The sequence below is a fragment of the Tamandua tetradactyla genome, chromosome 24, assembly GCF_023851605.1.
Source record: "Tamandua tetradactyla isolate mTamTet1 chromosome 24, mTamTet1.pri, whole genome shotgun sequence".
Classification (NCBI taxonomy): domain Eukaryota; kingdom Metazoa; phylum Chordata; class Mammalia; order Pilosa; family Myrmecophagidae; genus Tamandua; species Tamandua tetradactyla.
In genome coordinates, this window is record NC_135350.1 from 51,119,769 (window position 1) to 51,138,594 (window position 18,826).

Consider the following 18,826-nt stretch of genomic DNA (forward strand, 5'->3'; position numbering starts at 1 on the left):
CCTGCCTCTTTCCAAATGCAACGTTCTGGGACATTGAAGAGACCACCTTTTTCTCAGGTCCACCCTCTCCAAGCATTGAGGCTGCACATAGGCTTTGCACTATCTACAGCACACATGCTGAACCCCTCCAAGTGGTGGCAGCCAGGTTCTCCCCAATCCCCAAGGAATGTGCTCCACCCTCTCCAAGGCCTTAGGTGGCACCACTCTTCCACTGCAACGAGGTGAAAGGCCCATCCTCTGCCTTTGGGGCACACTCACCCTCCCCAAATGCATGGGTGGGTCCCCTCTCCTGGCCTGAGGTTTCTTGACTCTAGACATTTGCTTCCACAATTCTACCTCCGAAGTTATTTTTCCTCCAGTGGGTCCTTTTTCTGTCCCTCTCAGTCCAGACTGGGTTGGTTCTGTTTATACAGATCCAGCAACACTTTTGTTAGCTTTCTATTTAGTAAGCTTGGATTATGTCCATCAGACAGCAGTAGTTTCCACAAATCCTTCCTGGATAACTCCATCTCCAATCCTGGCTTTCTCTGAAATGGATGACTGGTTATACATTTAGCTCCATCCTCATGGGGGCACTATTCTCTGGGGACTCCCTTCCTGGAATTACAGAACATCAATTTCTGATTTCTTTGTACCCAAGATTTCAGTTCTCAACTTACCTCTTTCCTGTCACATTTCGCTGTAAGCTGTGAGGAGAAACTAGGCTACACTTCGCACATTTAATTTTTTTTAAATTTATTTTATTTTATTTTTTTAAATACCAAAAAACCCCACCAAATAAACACAAACATTCCTCTTTTGATCATTCTGTTCTACATATAAAATCAATAATTCACAATATCTTCATATAGTTGCATATTCATCATCATGATCATTTCTTAGAACATTTGCATCTATTCAGAACAAGAAATAAAAACAGAAAAAAAAATTATACATACCATACCCCTTACCTCTCCCTTTCATTGATCACTAGTACTTCAAACTAAATTTATTTTAACATTTGTTCCCCCTATTATTTATTTTTATTCCATATCCACTTTTAATTTTGAAATCTCTTCTGCTAAATATCTAGTTCATGAGTTTTAAAATCTGCCTTCCAGCCAGAGCCACTAGTCAATTTTGCCCGATTATCTGCCATTTTACATCAAGATTCACCTTCCTTCCAGTTTGCAGTAACATGCCTCATTTCTGTCTGGAGCCTTGCCAGAGGCATCCTTAGATCCATATTTCTACCAATAGTGTCTTCAAAGCATTTTAGGCCTTCTCTATCATATTATTCACAACTCTTCCTGCCTCTTCCCTTTATCCCTTTAAAAAGCTGTTCCAACATGTTTGGTATTTGCAAACCACAGCAGTACCCCACTTCTCTGGTACCAAAATCTGTTCTAGTTTGCTAGCTGCCATAATGCAATATACCAGACATGGAATGGCTTTTTAAAGGGGGAATTTATTAAGTTGCAAATTTATAGTTGTAAGGCTGTAAAAGTGTCCCAATTAAAGCAAGTCTATAGAAATGTCCCATCTAAGGCATCCAAGGAAAGATACCTTGGTCCAGGAAGAGGCCGATGACATTCAGGGTTTCTAAACTGGAAAGGCATGTGGCAAACATGGCGATGTCTGCTTGCTTTTTCTCCAGGCTTATTGTTTCATGAAGCTCCCCTGGGACATTTTCCTTCTTCATCTCCAAAAGGTCTCTGGCTGTTTGGGCTGTATAGCTTTTTTCCAAAATGGTTCCCTCTTCAAGGGCTCCAGCAAGCAACCACACTTTGCATGGGTTGCAACATATCTCCAGGGAAACCATCTAATCAAAAATTATAACTTACAATTGGGTGGGTTACATCCCCATGGATAATCAAAAGGTTCCCACCCAGCACTACTGAGTGATGGTTAAAGTTGGCTTTTCTTGGGTACACAAGATTCAAACCGGCACAGGTAGTGTTCCTTTTTACTAAATTTTTTGAAAAATTTTGGGCAAAATTGGCATTCGTTCTTTTTGAAATGTTTGATAAAATTCCCATATAAAGCCATCTGGCCCTGGGATTTTCTTTTATTTTTTTAATTTTTATTTTATTTTAACATTTGTTCCCCCTATTATTTATTTTTATTCCATATGTTCTACTTGTATATTGACAAGGTGGATAAAAGGAGCATCAGACACAAGGTTTTCACAGTCACACTTTGAAAGCTGTATCATTATACAATCATCATCAAGAAGCATGGCTACTGGAACACAGCTCTACATTTTCAGGCAGTTCCCTCCAGCCTCTCCATTACATCTTGAATAACAAGGTGATATCTACTTAATGCGTAAGAATAACCTAGGGATAACCTCTTGACTCTGGAATCTCTCAGCCATTGACACTTTGTCTCATTTTACTCTTCCCCCTTTTGGTCGAGAAGGTTTCCTCAATAACTTGATGCGGAATCTCAGCTCATTCCGGGGTTTTTCTCAGTCCCTTGATGCTGAGTCTCAGCTCATTCTAGGATTTCTGTCCCATGTTGCCAGGAAGGTCCACACCCCTGGGAGTCATGTCCCACGTAGACAGGGGGAAGGTGGTGAGTTCACTTGTTGTGTTGGCTGAAGAGAGAGGCCACATCTGAGCAACAGAAGAGGCTCTCTTGGGGGTGACACTTAGGCGTAATTTAAAGTAGGCTTGACCTATACTTTGTGGGGTTAAGTTTCATATAAGAACAAACCCCAAGAATGAGGGCTCAGCCTATAGCTTTGGTTGTCCACACTGCTTGTGAGAATATCAAGAATTTAGCGTGGACATTGAATTTTCCCTGTTCTCACCATTTCCTGAAGGGGACTTTGCAAATACTTTTCCACTCACTGATCAAATCACTGTGGGATTCATCAGGGCATCACTCTGGACAAACTAACAAAATCTCATGTCCTACGCAAGGTTCTGTGTACTTATGGTGTTCAGTTAAGCTGTCTACATAAGTTATATTAGGAAATGCACTAGTCAAAATATGTTTTGTACCAAATAAACATTTTTTGCTTTAGTCTCACATGTAAGTTGAAATTTTAAAATATTACCATCTATTTTCAGTACACTGCAGTAATGACATCCCTTTGTTCTTCCTCATGCAAAAACATTTTTAAAATTTGTGCATTTAGTCACTGTCGTTATACACTGTAGACATACCTAGATTATACCATCTCAATCTTTATCATCTTGTAGACATTCCTAGATTATGCCATCTCAGTCTTTATCGTCTATCTTTCTTTCTGATTTCATTTATGCCCCCATATGGCAATTTTATATTCAGCTTTTTGAGGAACCACCAAACTGGCTTCCAGAGCAGTTACATCATTTGACATTCCCACCAACAGTGGATAAGTGTGCTTCTTTCTCCACATCTTCTCTAGCACTTGTCATTTTCTGTTTTATTGATAATGGCCATTCTGGTGGGTGTGAGATGATATCTCTTTGTGGTTTTGTTTTGCATTTCTCTAACAGCCAGGGAAGTTGAGCATCTCTTCATGTGTCTTTTGGCCATTTGTATTTCCTCTTCTGAGAAGTGTCTGTTCAAGTCTTTTGCCCATTTTGTAATTGGGTTGTCTGTGTTTTTGTTGTTGAGTTGAACAGTCTCTTTTTAAATTCTGGATACTAGACCTTTATCTGATATGTCGTTTCCAAATATTGTCTCCCATTGTGTAGGCTATCTTTTTATTTTCTTGATGAAGTTCTTTGATGCGCAGAAGTGTTTAATTTTGAGGAGTTCCCATTTTTTTCTTTCTTTCTTCAGTGTTCTTGCTTTAGTTGTAAGGTCTATAAAACCGCCTCCAAGTGTAGGATTTATAAGATATTTCCGTACCTTTTCTTCTAACAGTTTTATGGTTTTGGTCTAATGTTTAGGTCTTTGTCCATCTTGAGTTAACTTTTGTGTAGGGTGTGAGATATGGGTCCTCTTTCACTCTTTTGCATATGGATATCTAGTTCTCTAGGCACCATTTATTGACGAGACTGTTCTGTCCCAGGTGAGTTGGCTTGACTGCCTTATCAAAGATCAAATGTCCATAGATGAGAGGGTCTATATCTGAACACTCTGTTCGATTCCATTGGTCAATATATCTATATTTATGTCACTACCATGCTGTTTTGACCACTGTAGCTTCATAATATGCCTTAAAAGTCAGGTAGCGTGAGACCTCCAACTTCACTTTTTTTTCTCAGGATACTTTTAGCTATTCGGGGCACCCTATCCTTCCAGATAAAGTTGGTTATTGGTTTTTTATTTCTGAAAAGTAAGTTTTGGGGATTTTAATTGGTATTGCATTGAATCTGTAGATCAATTTAGGTAGAATTGATGTCTTAACTATATTTAGTCTTCCAATGCATGAACACGGTATGCCCTTCATCTATTTGGGTCTGCTGTGATTTCTTTTAACAATATCTTGTAGTTTTCTTTGTATAGGTCTTTTGTCTCTTTAGTTAAATTTGTTCCTAAATATTTTATTCTTTTGGTTGCAGTTGTAAATGGAATTCATTTCTTTTTTTTATTAATTAAAGAAAAAAAAAGAAATTAACACAACATTTAGAAATCATTCTATTCTACATATGCAATCAGTAATTCTTAACATCATCACATAGATGCATGATCATCATTTCTTAGTACATTTGCATTGATTTAGGAAAAGAACTAGCAAAACAACAGAAAAAGATATAGAATGTTAATGTAGAGAAAAAAATAAAAATAATAATAATAGTAAAAAAAAAAAAGAAAAGGAAAGAGAGAAAAAAAAAGACACAAACAGACAAACAAACAAAAAAAACCCTATACTCAGGTGCAGCTTCATTCAGTGTCTTAACATGATTACTTTACAATTAGGTATTATTGTGCTGTCCATTTTTGAGTTTTTGTATCTAGTCCTGTTGCACAGTCTGTATCCCTTCAGCTCCAATTACCCATTATCTTACCCTGTTTCTAACTCCTGCTGGACTCTGTTACCAATGACATATTCCAAGTTTATTCTCGAATGTCGGTTCACATCAGTGGGACCATACAGTATTTGTCCTTTAGTTTTTGGCTAGACTCACTCAGCATAATGTTCTCTAGGTCCATCCATGTTATTACATGCTTCATAAGTTTATTCTGTCTTAAAGCTGCATAATATTCCATCGTATGTATATACCACAGTTTGTTTAGCCACTCGTCTGTTGATGGACATTTTGGCTGTTTCCATCTCTTTGTAATTGTAAATAACGCTGCTATAAACATTGGTGTGCAAATGTCCATTTGTGTCTTTGCCCTTAAGTCCTTTGAGTAGATACCTAGCAGTGGTATTGCTGGGTCATATGGCAATTCTATATTCAGTTTTTTGAGGAACCGCCAAACTGCCTTCCACAGTGGTTGCACCATTTGACATTCCCACCAACAGTGGATAAGTGTGCCTCTTTCTCCGCATCCTCTCCAGCACTTGTCATTTTCTGTTTTGTTGATAATGGCCATTCTGGTGGGTGTGAGATGATATCTCATTGTGGTTTTGATTTGCATTTCTCTAATGGCCAGGGACATTGAGCATCTCTTCATGTGCCTTTTGGCCATTTGTATTTCCTCTTCTGAGAGGTGTCTGTTCAAGTCTTTTTCCCATTTTGTAATTGGGTTGGCTGTCTTTTTGTTGTTGAGTTGGACAATCTCTTTATAAATTCCGGATACTAGACCTTTATCTGATATGTCATTTCCAAATATTGTCTCCCATTGTGTAGGCTGTCTTTCTACTTTCTTGATGAAGTTCTTTGATGCACAAAAGTGTTTAATTTTGAGGAGCTCCCATTTATTTATTTCTTTCTTCAGTGCTCTTGCTTTAGGTTTAAGGTCCATAAAACTGCCTCCAATTGTAAGTTTCATAAGATATCTCCCTACATTTTTCTCTAACTATTTTATGGTCTTAGACCTAATGTTTAGATCTTTGATCCATTTTGAGTTAACTTTTGTGTAGGGTGTGAGATACGCGTCTTCTTTCATTCTTTTGCATTGGATATCCAGCTCTCTAGGCACCATTTATTGAAGAGACTGTTCTGTCCCAGGTGAGTTGGCTTGACTGCCTTATCAAAGATCAAATGTCCATAGATGAGAGGGTCTATATCTGAGCACTCTATTGGTTTCGATTGGTCGATGTATCTATCTTTATGCCAATACCATGCTGTTTTGACCACTGTGGCTTCATAATATGCCTTAAAGTCCGGCAGCGTGAGACCTCCAGCTTCGTGTTTTTCCTCAAGATACTTTTAGCAATTCGGGGTACCCTCCCCTTCCAGATAAATTTGCTTATTGGTTTTTCTATTTCTGAAAAATAAGTTGTAGGGATTTTGATTGGTATTGCATTGAATCTGTAAATCAATTTAGGTAGGATTGACATCTTAACTATATTTAGTCTTCCAATCCATGAACACGGTATGCCCTTCCATGTATTTAGGTCTTCTGCGATTTCTTTTAACAGTTTTTTGTAGTTTTCTTTATATAGGTTTTTTGTCTCTTTAGTTAAATTTATTCCTAGGTATTTTATTCTTTTAGTTGCAATTGTAAATGGGATTCGTTTCTTGATTTCCCCCTCAACTTGTTCATTACTAGTGTATAGAAATGCTACAGATTTTTGAATGTTGATCTTGTAACCTGCTACTTTGCTGTACTCATTTATTAGCTCTAGTAGTTTTGTTGTGGATTTTTCCGGGTTTTCGACGTATAGTTATCATATCGTCTGCAAACAGTGATAGTTTTACTTCTTCCTTTCCAATTTTGATGCCTTGTATTTCTTTTTCTTGTCTAATTGCTCTGGCTAGAACCTCCAATACGATGTTGAATACTAGTGGTGATAATGGACATCCTTGTCTTGTTCCTGATCTTAGGGGGAAAGTTTTCAATTTTTCCCCATTGAAGATGGTATTAGCTGTGGGTTTTTCATATATTCCCTCTATCATTTTAAGGAAGTTCCCTTGTATTCCTATCTTTTGAAGTGTTTTCAACAGGAAAGGATGTTGAATCTTGTCAGATGCCTTCTCTGCATCAATTGAGATGATCATGTGACTTTTCTGCTTTGATTTGTTGGTATGGTGTATTACATTAATTGATTTTCTTATGTTGAACCATCCTTGCATACCTGGGATGAATCCTACTTGGTCATGATGTATAATTCTTTTAATGTGTTGTTGGATTCGATCTGCTAGAATTTTGTTGAGGATTTTTGCATCTGTATTCATTAGAGAGATTGGCCTGTAGTTTTCTTTTTTTGTAATATCTTTGCCTGGTTTTGGTATGAGGGTGATGTTGGCTTCGGTATCTTTCCCTCCACTTCGATTTTTTTGAAGAGTTTGAGGAGAGTTGGTACTAATTCTTTCTGGAATGTTTGATAGAATTCACATGTGAAGCCGTCTGGTCCTGGACTTTTTTTTTTAGGAAGCTTTTGAATGACTGATTCAATTTCTTTACTTGTGATTGGTTTGTTGAGGTCGTCTATGTCTTCTGAGTCAAAGTTGGTTGTTCATGTCTTTCCAGGAACCCGTCCATTTCATCTAAATTGTTGTATTTATTAGCGTAAAGTTGTTCATAGTATCCTGTTATTACCTCCTTTATTTCTGTGAGGTCAGTGGTTATGTCTCTTCTTCCATTTCTGATCTTATTTATTTGCGTCCTCTCTCTTCTTCTTTTTGTCAGTCTTGCTAAGGGCCCATCAATCTTATTGATTTTCTCATAGAACCAACTTCTGGTCTTATTGATTTTCTCTATTATTTTCATGTTTTCAGTTTCATTTATTTCTGCTCTAATCTTTGTTATTTCTTTCCTTTTGCTTGCTTTGGGATTAGTTTGCTGTTCTTTCTCCAGTTCTTCCAAGTGGACAGTTAATTCCTGCATTTTTGCCTTTTCTTCTTTTCTGATATAGGCATTTAGGGCAGTAAATTTCCCTCTTAGCACTGCCTTTGCTGCGTCCCATAGGTTTTGATATGTTGTGTTTTCGTTTTCATTCGCCTTGAGGTATTTACTAATTTCTCTTGCAATTTCTTCTTTGATCCACTCGTTGTTTAAGAGTGTGTTGTTGAGCTTCCACGTATTTGTGAATTTTCTGGCACTCCGTGTATTATTGATTTCCAACTTCATTCCTTTATGATCTGAGAAAGTGTTGTGTATGATTTCAATCTGTTTAAATTTGTTGAGACTTGCTTTGTGACCCAGCATATGGTCTATCTTTGAGAATGATCCATGAGCACTTGAAAAATGTGTATCCTGCTGTTGTGGGATGTAATGTCCTATAAATATCTGTTAAGTCTAGCTCATTTATAGTAATATTCAGATTCTCTATTTCTTTATTGATCCTCTGTCTAGATGTTCTGTCCATTGATGAGAGTGGTGAATTGAAGTTTCCAACTATTATGGTATATGTGTCTATCAGTATTTTGCAGTGTATTCCTCACGTATTTTGGGGCATTCTGGTTCAGTGCGTAAATATTTATGATTGTTATGTCTTCTTGTTTAATTGTTCCTTTTATTAGTAGATAGTGTCCTTCTTTGTCTCTTTTAACTGCTTTACATTTGAAGTCTAATTTGTTGGATATTAGTATAGCTACTCATGCTCTTTTATGGTTGTTATTTGCATGAAGTATCTTTTCCCAACCTTTCACTTTCAACCTATGTTTATCTTTGGGTATAAGATGTGTTTCCTGTAGACAGCATATAGAAGGATCCTGTTTTTTAATCCATTCTGCCAGTCTATGTCTTTTGATTGGGGAATTCAGTCCATTAACATTTAGTGTTATTACTGTTTGGATAATATTTTCCTCTAGCATTTTGCCTTTTGTATTGTGTATATCATATCTAATTTTCCTTCTTTCTACACTCTTCTCCATACCTCTCTCTTCTGTCTTTTTGTCTCTGACTCTAGTGCTCCCTTTAGTATTTCTTGCAGAGCTGGTCTCTTGGTCACAAATTCTCTCAGTGACTTTTTGTCTGAGAATGTTTTAATTTCTCCCTCATTTTTGAAGGACAATTTTGCTGGATATAGGGGTCTTGGTTGGCAGTTTTTCTCTTTTAGTAATTTAAATATATCATCTCACTGTCTTGTAGCTTCCATGGTTTTTGCTGAGAAATCTACACATAGTCTTATTGGGTTTCCCTTGTATGTGATGGATTGTTTTTCTCTTGCTGCTTTCAAGATCCTCTCTTTCTCTTTGACCTCTGACATTCTAACTAGTAAGTGTCTTGGAGAACGCCTGTTTGGGTCTATTCTCTTTGGGGTGTGCTGCACTTCTTGGATCTGTAATTTTAGGTCTTTCATAAGAGTTGGGAAATTTTCGGTGATAATTTCTTCCATTAGTTTTTCTCCTCCTTTTCCCTTCTCTTCTCCTTCTGGGACACCCACAACACGTATATTTGTGTGCTTCATATTGTCATTCAGTTCCCTGATCCCCTGTTCAAATTTTCCCATTCTTTTCCCTATAGTTTCTGTTTCTTTTTGGAATTCAGATGTTCCATCCTCCAATTCACTAATTCTATCTTCTGTCTCTTTAAATCTATCATTGTAGGTATCCATTGTTTTTTCCATCTTTTCTACTTTATCCTTCACTTCCATAAGCTCTGTGATTTGCTTTTTCAGATTTTCTATTTCTTCTTTTTGTTCAGCCCATGTCTTCTTCATGTCCTCCCTCAATTTATCGATTTGGTGTTTGAAGAGGTTTTCCATTTCTGTTCGTATATTCAGCATTAGTTGTCTCAGCTCCTGTATCTCATTTGAACTATTGGTTTGTTCCTTTGACTGGGCCATATCTTCAATTTTCTGAGCGTGATCCGTTATCTTCTGCTGGCGTCTGGGCATTTAATCAGATTTCCCTGGGTGTGAGACCCAGCAGGTTGAAAGATTTTGCTGTGAAATCTCTGGGCTCTGTTTTTCTTATCCTGCCCAGGAGGTGGCGCTCGTGGCGCTCATCTGTCTGCGGGTCCCACCAGTAAAAGATGCTGTGGCTCCTTTAACTTTGGAAAATGCTCTCTGTAGGGGGGAATCGCCAGCCGAAGCGGCTTGGGGGAGTGCCAGTCCGAATCTCCCAGCCGGCCCGGGGATCTTCGTGCAGGGAGGGTCGCCGGCCTCTGCGGCTTGGGGGAGTGCCTGTCGAAATTTCCCAGCCGGCCCGGGGCGCCAAGCGTGGTGGAGGGGCGCCAGCCTCTGCAGCTTGGGCGAGCGCCTGTCCAAATTTCCCAGCCGGCCCGGGGCACCAAGCGTGGCGGGGGGGCACCCGCCGCCGCGGCTTGGGGAGTGTCTATCCACCAATCCCAGCCGGACCGGGAATCCACGTGTTTGGAAGGGACCCTGGTCTCCGTTCTCTGCAGCTTGTGCGTCTCCGATCCAATTCTCCCAGCTGGTCCGGGGGGCCGTGTCCGGGGGGCGGGCGCCAGCCGCCGCGTCTTGAGGGGACCGCCTGTCTAATTCTCCCAGCCGGCCCAGGAAGGAGGGAGGGAGGAACTCCGGCCGCCTGCCACCCCGGCCCCGGGAAGCCCGTGCCCCTCGACGATCTCACCGGAGCGGGTTCTCCCTGCCAGTCAGCCGTTCCAGTATGGGGTATGCTGTCTTCTTGGTCTCTGTCGTGGCTCCGGGTGCTGTTCTGTATCGTTTCTACTTCTCTAGTAGCTGTTCTGGAGGAGGAACTAAGACCCGTGTGTCTTACTAGGCCACCATCTTCTCTGGAAGTCCCTCGGAATTCATTTCTTCATTTCCCCCTTAGATTGTTCATTACTAATGTGTAGAAACACTGCAAATGTTTTTACGTATTAATTTTTTTTACATGGGCAGGCACCGGGAATCCAACCCGGGTCCTCGGGCATGGCAGGCAAGCACTCTTACCTGCTGAGCCACCTTGGCCTGCAACACTGCAGATTTTTGAGTGTTGATCTTGTAACCTGCCACTTTGCTGTACTCATTTGTTAGCTCTAGTAGTTTTCCTGTGGGTTTTTCAGGGTTTTCAACATACAGTGTCATATCATCTGTAAACAGTGAGAGTTTTACTTCTTCCTTTCCAATTTTGATGCCTTGTATTTCTTTTTGTCTTGTTGCTCTGGGTAGAACTTCCAACACACTGTTGAATAAAAGTGGTAATAGTGGGCATCCTTGTCTTGTTCCTGATCTTAGGCGAAAAGTTTTCAGGTTTTCCCCATTGAGGATGATATTGGCTGTGGGTTTTTCATATATTTACTTTATCATTTTAAGGAAGTTCCCTTGTATTCCTATCCTTTTAAGTGTTTTCAGCAGGAAAGGATGTTGAATTTTGTCAAATACCTTTTCTGCATCAATCGAGATGATCCTGTGGTTTTTCTGCTTTGATTTGTTGATATGGTGTATTACATTAATTGATTTTCTTATGTTGAACCATCCTTGCATACCTGGGATGAATCCTACTTGGTCATGATGTATAATTCTTTTAATGTGTTGCTGGATTCGATTTGCTAGAATTTTGTTGAGGATTTTTGCATCTGTGTTCATTAGAGTGGTTGATCTGTAGTTTTTTTTTTTGTAATATCTTTGTCTGGCTTTGGCACGAGGGTGATGTTGGCTTCGTAGAATGAGTTATGTAGCTTTCCCTCCTCTTCAATTTTTTTGAAGAGTTTGAGCAGGATTGGTAGTAATTCTTTCGGGAATGTTTGGTAGAATTCACATATGAAGCCATCTGCTCCTGGACTTTTCTTTTTGAGGAGCTTTTTAATGACTGATTCATTTTCTTTACTTGTGATTGGTTTGTTGAGGTCATCTATTTTTTCTGGAATCAAATTGATTGTTCTTGCCTTTCTAGAAAGTTGTCCATTTCATCTACATTGTTGTATTTATTAGCCTAAAGTTGTTCATAGTATCCTGTCATTACTTCCTTTATTTCCATGGTTAGTATTTATGTCTCCTCTTCCATTTCTGACCTTATTTGTTTGCATCCTCTCTTGTCTTTTTTTTGCCCTGGGCTTTTCTTTGTAGGAAGATTTTTGATGACTGGCTGAATCTCTTTACTTTTGACTGGTTTGTTGAGATCTTCTATTTCTTCTTGAGTCAGTGTACCTTGTTTGTGTGTTTTTCTAGGAATTTGTCCATTTCATCTAAGTTTCCTAGTTTATCACTATATAGTTGTTCATAGCATTCTCTTATGATTTCGTTCATTTCTTTAGGTTCTGTGGTACTGACCCCATCTCATTTCTCATTTTGTTTATTTGCATCCTCTCTCTTTTTTGTTTTGTCAGCCTTGCCAGTGATCAATCAATTTTATTGATTTTCTCAAAGAGCCAAATTTGATTTTGTTGATTGTACTGTTGTTTTTTTGTTTCCTTTCATTTAACTCTGCTTAAATCTTTGTTATTTCTCTTCTTTTATGTGCTTCAGTGTTATTTGCTGCTCTTTATCAAGTGTCTTTAGGTGAGCAGTTAAGTCCTTGATTTTTGCTCTTCTTTCTTAATGTATGAGTAAAGGCAATAAATTTCCCTCTCATCACAGCCTTTGCTGCATCCTATAAGTTCTGATATGTTGTATCCTCATTTTCATTCATCACCAGATATAGCTTCTGATTTCTCTAATAATTTCTTCTTTGACCCACCAGTTGTTTAAGTGTGTACTATTTAATCTCCATATATTTTTGAAAGTTGTCTTTCTTGGAAGTTATTGAGATCCAGCTTCATTCCACTGTGATCAGAACAAAGTACTTTGAATAATTTCAATGTTTTTAAATTTATAAAGACCTGTTTTGTGCCATAGTATATGCTCTATCCTGAAAAATGTTCCATGAGCACTAGAGAAGAATGTATATTCTGGTGTTTGGGTGTGTAACGACCTATATTTCTGTAGATGTGATTCATTTATCAAATTGTTTAAGTTGTTTATTTTCTTGTTGATCCTCTTACTGGTTGCTCTATCTAAAGAGGAGAGTGTTGTATTGAAGTCTCCTGCTATTATTGTTGAAATATCTATCACTCCCTTCAGCTTTTTCAGTGTTTGTCTTATGTTCTTTGGAGCTTCTCGATTGGGAGCATAAACATTTATGATTGTTATTCCTTTTGGTGAATTGTTCCTTTTATTACTATATAGTGTAATCTTTGTCTCTTATGATATCTGTATATTTAAAGTCTATTTTGCTTGATATTAGTGTAGCTATTCCTGTTTTCTTTTGGTTTCAGCTTGCATGGAACATTGTTGTCCATCTCTTCACTTTTAATCTATTTGTATCCTTGTGTCTAAGATGAGTCTCTTGTAAACAGTATAAAGCTGGATTATATTTCTTAATCCATTCTGCCAATCTGTATCTTTTAATTGGTAAGTTTAGTCTGTTAACATTCAAAGTTATTACTGTAAAGGCATTTCTTGAATCTGCCATCTTATGCTTTGGATTTTATTTGTCAGATGTGTATATTCTTTTCCGTCTTTCTCTTTTTATCCTTTAAATTACCTTAATAGCCTTAATAGTAGACTTCAATTTTTGGCTTCCTCTGTTTCTCTCTCTCCTTTTTTTTTTTTTTTTTTTTTTTTCTTTTTTTTTTTTTCAGCAAGCAGAACTTCTTTTAGTATTTCTTGTAGGGCCAATTTCTTTTTAACAATTCTCTTAGCATTTGTGTGTCTGGGAAGATTTTACTCTCTCCCTCAGTTGTGAAGGACAATTTGCCTGGGTACAGAATTCTTGGCTGGAAATCTTTCTCTTTCAGGATCTTAAATATATCATACTACTACCTTCTTGACTCCATAGCGCCATTACAGTAGTCCGAACTCAGTCTTTTGTGGTTTCCCTTGTATGTAATAGATTGTTTCTGTCTTGCAGCTTTCAGAATTTTCTGAGTCTCTTCAACGTTGCTGGACTGATTAGTATGTGTCTTGGGAAAGGCATATTCGGATTTATTCTGTTTGGTGTTTGTTGAGCTTCTTTGATTTGCTCATTTATGTCCTTTATAAGGGTTGGGAAGTTTCCCCCCGTTATATTCTCAACTAATCTTCCTAGCCATTTACTCTTCTCTTCTCTTTCTGGGAAACCAGTAATTCTTAGGTTGTTCACTTTGTTTTATCCATCATTTCCCTGAGGTCCAATTCAAAGTTTTCAGTATTTTTTGCAATTTGTTCTTTTTTGTGTTCAAAATCAGTTGCCGTGTCTTTTAGTTCAGTTATTGTTTCTTCTGCCTTTTCAATCTGCTGTTGTGTGTCAGTAGTATATTTTTTATTTGGTCTACAGTATCTGTAATATCTGTGATATCTGCTGTTTATTCTTTCAAGTTGTTCTTTATGCTCTTGTGTCTTCTTGATCTCCTTTATGTCATTAGCCATCCCACTGATTTCATTTAGTAGAGTTATATGAACATCTTTGATTCGTTCCAACATCTGTATATCCTCTGGAGTTTTACTTTGGTTATTAGGCTGGACTATATCTTTGTGCATCTTGATATGCTTAGTAATCTTCTGTTACCTTTGACACATCTAAATATCTTGATAGGGTAACTTTGGAGTTTGATATCCTTCAGTAGTCTAAAGCTTTTTGTTTCTGGCATGGATGTGGAACTGGATGCAGGGCACAACAGTGTGGTGACAGGTTGCAGCGCAGGTATAGGCGCAGGTTGGGGTCGCTACCCTTCTGTCTGTGAGCCTTGAGTTTGGGCACGGAGTTGTGAAGATGAGGTACATGTGCTGTGGGGCTGGGGTGCAGCTCAAGGAGGCCTTGGGCTGAAGGCAGAAGCAGGGTGTGGCGTGGGGGACACTGAGGTAAGGCGCAGTGGGAGAAGGATAGGTGTGCCGAGTGGATGCATGGGGACTAGTGCACAGGTAGGATGTTGGTGGGTGTGTGGAACATGGGGGTCGTGAGTATCAGGGTATGGGGTAGATTGCACAGTGGTCAGAGCATAGGGAAGGCAGGTCCAGGGGTTTCATGCGCAGTGTGGGTCTGCTGGGCGGCCCCCTTGTGTTTGTGGTGGGGTGGGGTCTAGGTGGTGGGACCCTGGTGTGTATGTGTGCAGAGCTCAGGGGCATTGGGTTGGAGTAGCTCCTGCATGGGTTGGGGGTGGGTCTGACCCAGATGCACATGTCAGAGCTTGCCCAGAGTTGGGGGATGTGGTCTGGGCGTGTGCATGCATGGATTTTGGAGGGCCTTATGCCGATTGTACTCTTGTGTAGAACTCAGGGTTGGTGGAATAGGGTTATAGACTGTTTTTTTCTGGGAGCAGGTTGGCCTCGCTATTAAGGTGAGCCCCTGCAGCTGGTATGCACTGGGGATCACCTTCTGGGGGCAGGGAGGAGAGGTGGGGGGTAAAGGGGCTGGGTGTTGGTGCACACTTCAGGAGGGACTGGACAAGACTGTGTGTTTTCACTGGAGAGGTGGGTTGGGCCGGGGCAGGCATGTGTGTGCAGGGTGGGGCGGGGCTGTGAAGTGAGAACGTACAGGGGCGGGGGTTGTTTGGGATGGGGGTGCAGGTGATGGGGTTCAGATGCATGGGGTGTGAGGGGGAGTCACAGGGCAGGCAGGGGCAGTGCGCACGAGCATAACTCATTCAGGAAAGGTAACTTGGCTTACATCCTAGTTCCATCTTCCTAGTGCCTGTGCTCCTGAGGGCTCCTAGGCTTCTGTTTCAAAAGAGATGTGTTAGGCTGTTTGCGCTAGCTGGATGGCTTCTGGTTCTCTGTCTCAATTCTTCAGCTTTTGCAACCAGGGCTTCCCTACCTGGTGCAGAAGACTCTCCCAAATCCCTTATTATACCCTGGAATTTCCATCCCAGTAGCCTTCTGGTCCCTTCTCTAGCTATTACTTCCTCATTATGTTTTAATCATCATTTCTGTAATGACTAATGGTAGTGCACATCTTTCATGTGCTTGTCTGCCATTTGTATATTTTGCTTAATTAAGAGTCTGTTCAGATCTTTTGACTAGTTTTGTTATTCGGTTACGTTCTGCTAATTGAGGTTTTATTGTTCATTATATTTTCTGGTGAGGGTCAGGCAACCACCAGACATGTCATATAATGAGTATTCTTTGAAAATTAGATTTTTTTTCAAAGCTTAACAGGTGTATTGAAGGTGAAAACAGGGAGAAAGTAGGTGGGAGAAGGCAGGTGGGAGCCTGAAAATGGCTCCCTCCTGGAGAGCCAGTGAAAGGAAAGAGAAAATGCCTCCTGATCTTTGTTAAGGGAACTGTGTACATCCGAGGGTGGGGGTGGGGGCCCACTAGGTGGTATGTCATCCCTTGATTGGATGGAGGCTTGTTAAACTTATGATTTGATTGGTTGCTGGGGTTCTGACACACTGCTCTGTTAACTGACACACTGCTCTGTCTCTCAAATATCAGACTCTGCAAAAGAAGCTGGGGGAAAGAAGTTGAAATGGAAATTAGAAAGAGTTACAGCTTTTTATTTATTCCAGTGGCTGTCAAGCTGCCCTGGGAATTCATACTAGGACAAGTTAAAACCCTATTCCAAAACAAAAAACCAACAAAACTACCACAAAGCTCACTAGTTTTAGCTATTGTCCTTTTAAAAAATTTTAATTTAAAAGCTCTTTCTTTTGCTGTTTGTCTTAGGTTAATTTCAAGAGTTCTGAAAAATCAGACAATTTTTTTTTTATTACTTTCATGGAGGGGAATAATTTCAAAGTTCTTTAATCTATGAAATTCACTGACATCTTCTATCCATGTTTTTTTTTTTTTTTTTAATGAACTTTGATAGTTTTTGCCTTCCAAGGAACTTGCTCATTCTTTTTGAGTTGTTGGATTATGGACATAAAATTGTTGTTAACATTCCCTATTGTCCTTTTAATTTCTTTTGGACTCCCCTGTTTCATTCCAGCTATTTATAATTTGTGACTTTTTGCCCTGCTCAAAAAGACGCTTATCAGTTTTATTGTTTTTTCGCCCCCCCACCTGACCTGCCCAGAGTACCATCTTTTGAGTTCATTGGTAATCTGTTGTTTTTCAGTTTTAAATTTCTTTCTTTTCTTTTGTTTATTCTTTCCTTTTGCTTGCTTTGCTTGCTTTTTCCTGGGTTCTTAATATGAAAGTTAGCTCATGAATTTGAGACCTTTCTTTCCTAGTATAATCATTTAATAGTATAAATTTCCCTCTAAACACTGCTTAAGCTGCATCCTACAAATTTTATGTCATAATTTTATTTTAATTTAAGTAAATATTTAAATTCCCTTGTGAATTCCTTTTTGGCTTATGGATTACTTAGTGTGATATTTAATTTCAAAGTATTTAGGAACTTCCAAGATATCTATCTGTATTGATTCCTGGTTTTATTCTATTATGATCAGAAAGAATGCTTTGTATGATTTCGTTTCTTTTATATACATATGGTTTGTCAGAATCTTATCTGTCTTGATGAATGGTCTGTGGCGCTTGGAAAGAGTGTCTGTTCCTCTGTGTTTGAGTGGCATATTATGTAAGCAACATTTGGTTCAAATTGGCTCACACTCTTTTACTCATTTTCTTATCCTTACTGATTTTCTGTCTACTTTTTCTATTGATAAATGAGAGAGTAGTGCTGAAGTCTCTAGTACCATCTTAACTCTTTCAAGATAATTATTCTACTGTGTTCTAGCTCCCTTTCTTGCTGTTATTATCATTTTGATTCTTCTGCAATAAGTGAACCCAGTCTGGTTTTAAATCTTCTCTTTTTCTTTGGTGTTCTCTAGTTACCACTACAATGCATTTTGACAAAATGAAATCCTTGCTAAACTATGTGTTTAAAGATAAATGTAGAAACTATAAGGATTCTTCAAGGATCTAAGTTGTGATATTATTTCAGAACTGACCAAGATTTGTGCGTATTTGACATGCCTAAATTTTATTACATAGTGTAAACAATATAACTGTAGTTGTTTTTCTTTATGATTTTCTTAGAGAATATTTCTTTAAATCTACATAATGGATTAAATACAGGGGAAGTCCGTTTAGAAAATGAATTGTTTTGTAGTGTATATTTGTGTCACATCTTGCAATTTTAAGTCATAGAGTTTTTACTTTTGTCTTCTGCTTTAGGCAATCCTTTATCACAGGATATTCTCAATTTATACCAGGACCCAGATGGAACCAGAAAGCTACTGAACTTCATGCTTGACAATCTTGCAGGTAATTATTAATGATAAAGCAGAGAACTCTATAGCTACTACTGCTTACTAATATTTCACTTGTTGCTTAAGAACATCTGCTTATAAATTTGGAGTTCCTGCCATTAGTAAGTCTCATGGCAGTGAGTCATTCTTCTTTCACAAAATGAGTGCTTTCCTGTTTACCAAGCAATATATCAGGAGCTTATTTACATTATCTTATTAAACCTTCCCAAGAACCTAGGAGGGTAGGTACTTTTTTCCCCCATTTTATAGATGGAAATTCTGAGATTCAGAGAGTTAATTAGTTTATCCAGTTTACACAGTTGGTTAATGCCAAATCTTTGAACCCAAGATTGTCTTGCTCTTAATCCTAAAGATTATATAGTTATCAGTTTGATTTAATGCACATTACTTAGAACCTACCCATTCTACACATTTTTCAAGAATGAAATGAATAATTTCATTCACTTCAAATTGTGGAATTTTTTACTCTACAATTATGTCAGTACCATACTGTTTTGACCACTGTGGGTTTATAAAAAGATTTAGAGTCAGGCAGTGTTAATCCTCCCACTTTGTTCTTCTTTTTTAGAATTGTTTTAGCTATTCGGAGTCTCTTTCTCTTCCAGATGAATTTGGTAATTAGCTTTTCCAAGTCTTCAGAGTAGGTTGTTGGAATTTTGATTGGTACTGTGTTGAATCTGTAGATCAATCTGGGGAGAATTGACATCTTAACCATATTAAGCCTTCCTTTCTATGAGCAGGAAATGTCTTTCCACTTATTTAGATCTCC

The 18,826-nt window shown here is 38.6% G+C and overlaps 1 protein-coding gene across 6 annotated transcripts in view; it reads left to right on the plus strand.

The window, feature by feature from the left end:
• CNOT6L (CCR4-NOT transcription complex subunit 6 like) overlaps window positions 1-18,826 on the plus strand; it is a 179,636-nt gene that overhangs the window by 76,880 nt on the left and 83,930 nt on the right. For all 6 annotated transcript variants that reach the window (XM_077143068.1, XM_077143069.1, XM_077143070.1 and 3 more), the window contains one exon: window positions 17,963-18,052. In XM_077143068.1, coding sequence (XP_076999183.1) covers window positions 17,963-18,052 — 90 coding nt within the window. The remainder of the gene's footprint in view (window positions 1-17,962; window positions 18,053-18,826) is intronic.